General features: G+C 34.6%; 1 protein-coding gene across 1 annotated transcript; it reads left to right on the top strand.

The window, feature by feature from the left end:
- Positions 1-8,752: 8,752 nt before the first annotated feature.
- LOC117241414 (luciferin 4-monooxygenase-like) lies at positions 8,753-9,948 on the top strand. Its single transcript, XM_033507348.1, has 2 exons — positions 8,753-9,025; positions 9,791-9,948. Exons 1-2 carry the CDS (start codon positions 8,761-8,763, stop codon positions 9,946-9,948), a joined length of 423 nt encoding a protein of 140 aa, XP_033363239.1. The 5' UTR covers positions 8,753-8,760.
- Positions 9,949-10,301: the final 353 nt, after the last annotated feature.

Here is a 10,301-nt window from a genome sequence, read left to right as displayed (position 1 = left end):
ATAGAAATATTACAATAAAATTGTCTCTCATGACTATAACGTAACTACACTCGAAGGCCTGATTTTTGCGTGTATTTATACATGGAATTATATTTCGCTTCGTACATTGTACTATTTGAAAATTTAGTTTTCTTCCAAAACGGATACTTAAATAAAAAGAGTTTGTTGCGTAGTTTCGATCTTTGTCAAACAATTTTTCTTTCGTATCATGTAGAAATATATATACATATGTGCATTTCTATACTAATATTTCGTACCAGTCATCGATTGTTTCTCAATTATCAAATTATCCAGCAATTTCTTAATCTTTGACTTATAACTTTTGTTTAACGTTATACGGGTGAAAAATGAGGCTACAGTTCCGATAAAGTCGGTCTTTTAAAAAAATTGCCCTATTTGATAAATATATAGCATGCAGCATATGATACAATACCAGTATTGACATAATCGCCGCAGTAAGCGCACTGGCATGCAATGACATCGCTATTTTCCGGTTTTGGCCCATTAAACCCCATTGACGGTGCGCGTTTGAATTTTCATACGGTCCATATCGTCATGCGAATTAACCACATTACACGGGTCAATCACACAGCTATTTTCATAGTCGCTGAATTAATGTATCCCCAAACACGTTTGATGTATTGTGATATGTCGCAAATAGACCCATTTACCGCTTAGGTAGCTGAATCGTTGCAACTGATCGTGCTAATCAATTGGAACCAATTGATTTCCATGGAATAATTAGTACAAAAGAATAGTTTCGATGAATCATTCTCTCTAAGAATCCTATTACTTTGTTATTAACTGCCAACAATGAAACAGTAATTACCCAGTAACAATCATCATTGTATATTACGTACGTAAAAATACGCACAAGCATCTTCATACAAACCAGATAATTTGCATATTTGAATTTTTAATCTTTCTTTTAATTCGTAATTTGTAATCTTCGTCGATATGGGTATTTTCAGCTACTAAAACTGTCAAAGAATGCAACGCGGTGTCTTTATGATACAGCGAAGCAGACACCTGGTAAAGATTCGTCTTGTCAGACATCGATCACTGTTCATTTGCTTGCTAGAAAAGTATTATAAAGTCATATCCCGAAGGATCTTTGAGCTGGCGGGACCGCCCTGTTGTCAAACCACTGCCCACCCTGAGACTAACTTCTTTACCTCCGCACAAGGGGAATACGTCGCCATAGACCCGCTGGACGAAGGTCACCGCAAAGTTGGTCGACTGCACATGTCGATGTTAGCAAGACAGATAAGATGGCAGAACTTTCGACCGATTATCTTGATTAATATCTTGAGTCGACTGTGCGTGTGTTTCGATTCGTATGCTGTTTATAATCTTTATAAACGAAGCGTCATCAAACGAACTTAAGAACACAATTTATTAAAATCTCGAAAGTAGTGGGCATTGCTTGCAAAATGACAATAATTTTGGGCCAAAGAGTGGGAAATGCTTAATTTCTCATGTCGTTACAAATTATCATGAATTTTTTACTTTAGGTTATTTCAATGACATGTCTGAAATCCATGTTTTATTAGCTACAATAGTACGATGATAAAAATATGTTACTGCTATTGGAAAATCGTCGATGACCTTGAAAATTCGGAAAAAATGGCTCTGAGGGTAGAACACGAATCACAATAATATGTATTAATCCAAATAACTTTTGACTCGTACATTTTTCTGTATCTGCAGAAGTAACGAAGATATTAAACGCGGACACGATAAACGAAACGTCTGTATATAGATGTGGTTCGAATCGAAATTACGAGTGGCACGTGATTCGATTCATTTCATTACTCTTACCCATCATTTCGTCGAGGAGAAACGACCATATTATTTCAAAAAACTGGGATAACTAGGTGCATTCGTGCTATTTTTAATCTGTTACTCCATCTGAACCAATAACTTTTTAATGTGTATAAAATATTCCCATAACGAATAATGAACTGCACCGTTTAATACAATAATATTATATTTTTATTTTTTGTAGTATTTAATAATAAATTAACAATAAATTGTACAAATCCATTGAAAGAAACGCAAGTGTTCCTCACCTAATCTTAACGCCCCCATCTACTAACTTCTTGTCTACGTTTTATGTTGAAGTGGTTACCACTTCTAAGAAAACTCTACATCTGGTCTTTTTTAGTTTTCTCAAGCACTGAAGCCATCGACAGCGCGTAGACAAAAGACTGCGACGAAGTCAGGCCATAAACAGTAGACAGGCGACGTTGGCTTCGGGGTTTTCTGTTATTAGATAACACAGCTAGCGTGCGGATCTGGACCAGCTCAAATTGTATTTTACTTATTCACTTCTATTTAAATATATTTTTCTACCTTACAATTTATCCACGTGTTTTCTCTGTTTACACACCGAATAACCTCAACATTTTATAATTGCTATACGAAATATTTTCATTATTAGTGGATTTATCAGAATTTGTTCTAGTGCTTGTCATAAATGATGTTATTTCTAAGAACCTGCAAACTAACGATGTTTGATATTTTCTATCTTTTATTAAAGTAGATTTTCCGCCGTATTTTCAACTTTTGCGTGTATGACTACATAATAACAGGAAAATGAAAACATTTACGCGAACAGCAACTGTGCTCAAACTGAAAGATATGCGCTATTCCTTTTAATGTTACATCTTCGTAAATTTTCTCGTGTTACTGTACGGTCGTTGTACCTCATGGAATGTTTGTAAACATTTATTATTGATACCTCTACCCCATTCAGAGAGTACACAAGATATTAATAGTCCCGTGTTATCTTCTGCATAACGTGCACGTGGACAATGCACGAAGAATAACACGTAGCATCATGAGTTAGAGTAACGAGGAAAAGTTTGAAATGCTCTTGATTTACACTGTAACCGTGCGTAACCGTCTATAATACAACGGCTAGTGAATCGTAGTCGATATTATTGGCATTTTTATTCGAAAATAATAGCGCACTTTACCGATTTCAATGAACTTCAAATATGTTATCGAAATATGTTAACGTCCTGAGAAAACTTCGATCAAATTTAATTTATTTGATTTAATAATTAACTTTTAGCTTTTCAGCGTATGTAAAATATTCGGTACGCACAACTAATATACGGAACAATTTTTAAGCAGATGAGTTTCTATGAATGAAATAGCTACATATTCTTTGTACTAAAAGTTAAATTATTTTCCGCAGTAAGAAATATTAAATTAGAAGAAGGTTCGATTTCAGAACAAACACGACATAAACAATAACCATCGTTGCTCGACGATCAAACATTGGAGCGGATACAATTCAAATGCAAGGCTGTTTCTCAGCTTCTACAAAACGGGTCGAGATGAAACATATCCAATTTTCTTTCCAAGACACTACGCTATATAACGGAGAAACCCCGATCGAAATTTGTTCAGTAGTTTTTACGTGATGCAAGTACGAACAGACAAACAAGCAGAGAGGCAACATTTTTTTAAGTTAAAATTAGTTTTTTGGATTCCATAGCTGATGAGTTATTCCTGGATATCCGCTTTATTTCTTGTTTATTCGATGTACAGATACAACCCTTCTACTCTTTCTATAATTCTGGCACACAAGTGACTGTATTTTTTACCTAAATTTAACTCATTGGTGCTAGTCATCTTTAATATAAATAAAAAAAATGATAAATGGGTCAAATCCGTAGATTGGATTAGATTAATGGGTTAGATGTATGTCTACTGATTTTAATTATTACTATGTATGTGACGAACATACGGATAAGACAGTGCAACATTTCATACGTCAACAGATTGCTTGAAAATTTAGTTTCGGCCGGCTGCTACTCTAGCCCAACCTATAATCCGTTCATTTTTCTTTTTTATTCATGTTGAAGTTATTCTCATTTCTAGGAAAACTCTACATCACTAGTGTTAGCTTTCTTAGTCCTCGAAGCCATTCGAATTCTTGCAGTAAATAGGTGGTAAGGATTCGCGAATTCAACTTATCAGGAAGTTCGTACTTCTATTTATATACATTAAAAACAAGTATTTTCAAACTGGAGTGTACCAAAAATCATGGTACATGGTAAAAAAATTAAAAAATACAAATGAGTTTTAATTATATAAATATCTAACTCATTAGTTTCATCAGTTTCCTGTAAAATACTACTTCGAATCAATTTAAAGTCTCTCACACAAGTAGGAAATGTTTCATGAGTTTAACCACAATTAAGGAAATGTCTTAATCAATATTGAAGTAGACGAGTAATAATAATCTTTCAATGTTTCAAAAGTCATATACATTAAGTAAGAAGATACTTATTTGCTGATAATATTGACACAATTTAAGGAAATAACAATACGTTTCCGATATCGCTGATACCGCGCTTTTCAACTTTATTAATTTACCCTGAGTAACAGATTTACGAGGAAGAGTAATGACTCAATGCGCAAAGAACAAGCGATGAGAAAATTTCGACTTGTCTTCGACGATTAAATCGAGATTACGAAACGACTGAACAAATGCGACCAACTATCGTCCGACGATACGAACGGTCAACGAATACATTCGTCCACGAACGTGTCACGTAATTTTTAGGGTTGGTTGGTGAAAATAAAATATAGTTGAGTCGTAACACAACAATTAACTTTGTTTTAATCAACCTTTATTGTGAATTCACCAATCACAATGTAACACGCACTGAATTAGCATAAATCACAATTCACTCCAACCACGTTATGTAAGACTTAGTTACAACAATACATTAAGTAAGCGACTTATAAGGGTAGAGACCGATATAGATATGTTGACTATTCTAAGGATACAGAATAAGTGAAGTTTTACTGACGATACTGTGTCTGAGGAAAGCTAGGGGTGGGTGTGTCTAAGGACACGGGACTATCGGATTTGTTGATGACAATTTTGGTTAAGGAAGTGAGGGTAGTAGACACCGTCTCCGATTGGATAATAAGAAGGTTGGTGGACCAGGAAGGGTTTTAGCCGCCCTCGCGAGAAAGTTGCCAACGGAACATACCAGATGTGGAGAAAACCAACTTTCTAAGCTAACACGTGGTAGACAATAAACGTAAAGGGAAATTTAAGACAGGAAATACTCGCTTGGTCCGAAGGACCTTAACTATAAAAATGCCAAGGCCCCCTGGTGGGCACTTAAGACTATTGAGGGTGCGCGCCAAGGATATGCAGACATCTGGGTGCCATCCTGTCCGTGGTGTGTGGCCTGGTCTCTGATGTGAATTGACTTTACAGAAGAAAAGTTGTTTCGTTTTAAAGGAAGTGCGAATATTAACGTGCGAGCAGCTGCTTATTGCAAGGAAACGATTAAGGTCATCGCGAATTCATAACTCTCGTTCGTAATTGAAAAATTGTTTATCGGGTATTGTATCGCGTAGTTTGGACTTTACGTGTTCGAAAGCCGCCTATATATAGAGATTCGTGTACAGTCGCGCAGTTACTCCAAATTGCAAGTTTCAGTTGATACGAATATGAGTATACGCGAAATATCCGCTTCTCTCAGCAATCGGTAGGTATAAATTTGGTCATTAATATCATTGGTTTTAATTCTGTCATTATTCAAATAAATTCGAACAGATGCACAGAATTTATTCTTGCTCAATAGTCGAGTCATTGTGAAATCTCTACTTTCTTTATTTATGGAACTCCTATTTTCGAAAATATCGTTTTGTTTTTTTTGATAATAGCAAATAGTATTACACTTAGATTTCTAAGGAACTAAATCTAATTGACTAAAAGGACTAAAATATAATTGAAATTAACTTGTTTATATTACTTCCTAATTTTATAGATACATTCTAGTAGGATAAAAACTGTTGTAATTATCGATTCGAATATAGTTAATGCTAAAGAAAACAAAGAATTACTTTCAACAGATAAATCAACTTTTAAAAAGCACCATGAAGAACCGGTTGATAAGTGCAACATTTGTCAGCAGTGTTCTCTTTGCGATCCTTCTCGCCCACCTGCCGGTTACTTTATCGAGTTTCGAATCGATCGAGGATCTTCTGCCGATAATAGGCGCAGGGATCAAAATATTGTTAGAAAACGTTGATCGCCAGTTGAAATGTCCCGTGTTTCACATTGCTGTAGACAATAAATGCGTTCTGATGGGTTAACGTTCAGAGCATTCAAATTTATATCATGAACACGTACATTTACGTTTCTGTTTCTTCCGTTTTCGCTCTTCGACATTCGCTTTGAATCTTGATCGACATCGATGCCGAAAGATTCAATGACCGTCGATTACTAGCTCACTGAATCTGTGTATTCAGGATTTTGTTTACTGTCAACTTGAATTATAAAGAATGTATTGTAATAAATAAGGCAATGAAAACGTTGAATTGATTATAATTTTGCTGCAAAATCCACTTAAATTTAGATGCGAGTGTTTAGAAGAAGAGAAATGTTTACAACTACGCACTTACCTACTAAAATTCAGTCTCCTTGTTGATTTAGAGATGATTTGACTTCAAAACGAAAGAAAGACACGTGTCTCGTTACTAGCGAAGAGTCGTAGAACATAGAATATATTAAAAGGAACAAATACTTTATAATACTAATTATGCTATTAATACCAATAACTAGAGCTCATCCATTATTTTAACGAATTATTGTTGAAAATTCTCGAGGTACATTATGTTAGGGAATATGTACGAGACACATACACGATACATCAAAAACGATTGTAATACTTGAAAATGAGAATTTAGTTCTTTTTACTATTCGGGCACCAGCAAGCTTGGTTAAGTTCGTCTTGTCCATTTCGACGACCAACCGATACCTGTGAAACTTTTTCTAATTATTTTTTTGGGGTTAACCAAACTATCGTGCATGCTCATAGTTGAATGAAGAAAAATCAGAATGCGAAGCAGTCTTGGCAGTTGAAGGACCAAAGGTCGGTTTTCCAGCGCCTGCATATCAGAAGCGCGTTGATGATTTTAGTCGTGGATCGTGCTGATCTTTCTAGCGTTGGTCACGTTTTCGTGCGTATTTTCTGTTTCTTCTAGAGTTTAGTTGGAATCCGTAGATTAAATCCAGTTAGCGCCAGTTGTTGAGTGCGAATGGGAGGCGGGAATGATGCGAGAAATGACATGCACGATCCTTGTACGATAACGATGTATGTTTATTATTACAAGCTTATCTCTAAAGTCTGGGTGAACTATCCTCCACTCAGCAAAGTTATTACTAATATCAACAAAGATTATTTGTGTGGTTAACAATGTCCCTTTACTATTCTAAAGTGGAAATAACAAATACACAGCACCCTTCGAATTTGACCTACGAAACGCATTTTTTCATCCTTGACTAAATTCGCAATTATGTTATTTCGATCCTACCGACGATATTCGATATATTGCGAGGAGGCTCACTCAAGATATCGAACGCTAAAAAATAAAAATTGATTTTACATCGAAAGGGCTACTTTTAGAACTATGTCGATATTTATTTCTCCCGGTCGGCACTATAAGCCCTTTGAGTATCGGACACCTTTTTACACAACCTGTATACGTCAGTTAGCTATCACACTTGAAACGATTACGGAGAAAACATAATGTTCGGAATCGCAAGCTTTGAAATAAAAAAATAAAATATGATCGCGGCAATAATACGCTAAATTGTACGTACACAGTAGAACCTCGATTAGGAGAGAAAGAGGGAATTTTTACAAAGACTAAACTGCATCCGTTTATTCGCATCTTGTCCGCGTTTGTCCAGCCACAATTTTCATTTGTCTACCCTTCAACAATATTATCGCCAAATGTTCAATAATGTGATAATTTCGGTATAGCGTATCACACTAAATATTTAGTTACAAGAAGGCCGAACAACGTCACGTTGATCAAACTAAAGGAATATAAACGGAATAATACAGAAAAACTTGGAAATTTTTGCGAGCAATCGTTGCAGCATTTGATTCAGTGAACACACGATAAAAAATAATAATATTCGTTCCTTTACAACAAACGTAAAAACAGGGGCATGTCACATAAAATGCATAACACATACTGCTCGATATATGTGCTACCTTATTACTATTATCCCATAAATACGCCATCTAATCGTATTTTCAATACAATTTTTATATTTCTATAAATGTTATTGTGGTTGAATGTATTTTAACCGCCTAGGGATTTTTAATTACACACAATTTTCGGCATCGTCGTGTATCGTCCACATTCCTGCTGTATTACAATAATAAACTGTAAACCGTCCAAGCGTATAACCTTCTTTACAGCGCCATCATTTTAAATCGGAACAATCAAACAGTTTACACTGAAACACTGCGAATGTTACAACGGTTCATCGTTACAGAATGGCTGAGCTGTGAGAAACAAGAACGATTGCCGCAGAATATAAACGAGACAAAATATAAATTGATATAAGATGCAGTGAAGCAAATCAGTCGCAGGTCATTCGTTTTATCATTTCCTGACGTCCATATTAGAGATTTTATTAAAAGTTAAAAAGCTGAGGTAGACTCGTGATTGTACTGATTTTGAATTAGACATTACAGTCCTTCTAATTTTCGTCAGAAAATAAGCTTTTCTTACGGATGGAATACTTGACACTACCGTTGCAACGAACAATTAACGACCTGGTACGTTTCGTTCTAGATAAGCGACCCGCATATTGCGATTACAGATGGCTGTATTAGCATGTACATTGTCAGAGTAATCAACAGTCTCAATTTAAACAAGATAGATTTTTTTATATAAAAAGAGCAAGAAACGACAATACAAATGATTCATTTTGATTACTATGTTTTATATTGTAATACTTGCATGTTACTATATCAGGTAGATATTCAAACTGGTAAACACTACACATGCAAGGATATTCTCGAAAAAAGCACAATATTATCTGTTGCTTTGAGAAATTATGGAATCAAGGTGGAAGACAGAATCTCCGTTGCAGCTGAAAACCATCCACATTACGTGGTATCGATATGTAGCACGTTATTTATCGGAGCTACATTTGCACCGTTGAATCCAGCATATACAGAAAGTAAGATATTCTCCAAGCAGCTTTTACGAATTATTTTATAATAACAAAGAAATTAATTTAATTAAAAGTACGTGCGTGTTTAATATTATAAAAATTTAACGAAGGCAGAACGTAAAAAGTGGAAAGAAAAATTTGCTCTTCTTTTTTGGAAACTTGCATGTTTCTGATAACTCCACTGATTATGCCATATATAAGTTAATGAAATCGAGCCTCGACTTTATTATTTGCCTCGAGTTTATTATAGAATTTTACAACTACTAGAAACAGAGATCATAAATTAGATACTTTAATTAAAGACTAAATTTATTTACATTACATTTGCAGAATTAACAATAAAAGTCTAGAAACAGTACTTACTCTAACACCAAGTTTTATAATGTAGTGTAAACAATAATTGCTAATATTAAATTGTTAAATATTGTGTATATAGATGCGGAAATTAATAATCACTTATATTCTCAATATGCGTTATTCCGTCACCTTTTAGAGATACAAACAATACTAATTTTTAATCGTATACGATTAAATTGTATTTAACTACTCCGAATATCTTCTCAGAGTAAACATTCTACGAAAAATATGTTATTTCAAAGAAAGTTGTTTCAGCCTCTCCTTGCGGAGACGGATATCGGAAAAAGCTTTTGTAAGGCTTTTCGAATATTTCTAGATCTTTTGTAAAACTGTCACCTTGTTACGCGGAGTGGTTTAGTTACGCGATGCAGCATATGCGTTATTTAATCATATCTAATGCAATTTTTTACGTAGGAGAATTTACGCACATGCTGGAAATTTATCAGCCACGGGTGTTGTTTGTATCGCGACGCATTGAAAACATTTTGGCGAAAATTGCATCTACTGTAAGCTGGAATATGAAATTAATCAAATTGGATGATAAACCTCTTGATGGAAATATAATAACCTGAGAAAAGGTTTTGGAAAAATATCAAAGTATCACGGATCTCTATGCGTATTCACCGGTGCAGATAGATCATAACAGGAAAAGAATGGCAGCTATTTTATGTTCTAGCGGTACAACAGGCCTTCCAAAAGGAGTAATGTTGTCTCATCGAAATTTGTTACTTTTCATCCAAACTCTAAGGTAAATATATTAAATTAATATACACAATGTATCCGGTTGATCTAAGACCACACATATATTTCGAGATTTATTTTTCATTTATGTTAAATTTAAATATATATTATTCGTTTTATATGATTAACAAACCATTCTTTATTCAAATCAACTATATAATATTTTCTCTATTGTTGTGCTTCT

This window comes from Bombus vosnesenskii, unplaced genomic scaffold (genome assembly GCF_011952255.1).
Source record: "Bombus vosnesenskii isolate JDL3184/JDL3185 unplaced genomic scaffold, Bvos_JDL3184-5_v1.1 scf7180000015821, whole genome shotgun sequence".
NCBI classification, from domain to species: Eukaryota; Metazoa; Arthropoda; class Insecta; order Hymenoptera; family Apidae; genus Bombus; species Bombus vosnesenskii.
Note: the sequence above shows the minus strand (reverse complement) of the source record. Positions and strands in the feature narration are given on the sequence as shown.

Coding starts and splice junctions, on each gene's coding strand:
- LOC117241414 (XM_033507348.1), top strand. CDS start 8,761: ATGATTCATTTTGATTACTATGTTTTATATTGTAATACTTGCATGTTA. Junction 9,026..9,790: donor GAATCCAGCATATACAGAAA/GTAAGATATTCT, acceptor TTTTTTACGTAG/GAGAATTTACGCACATGCTG.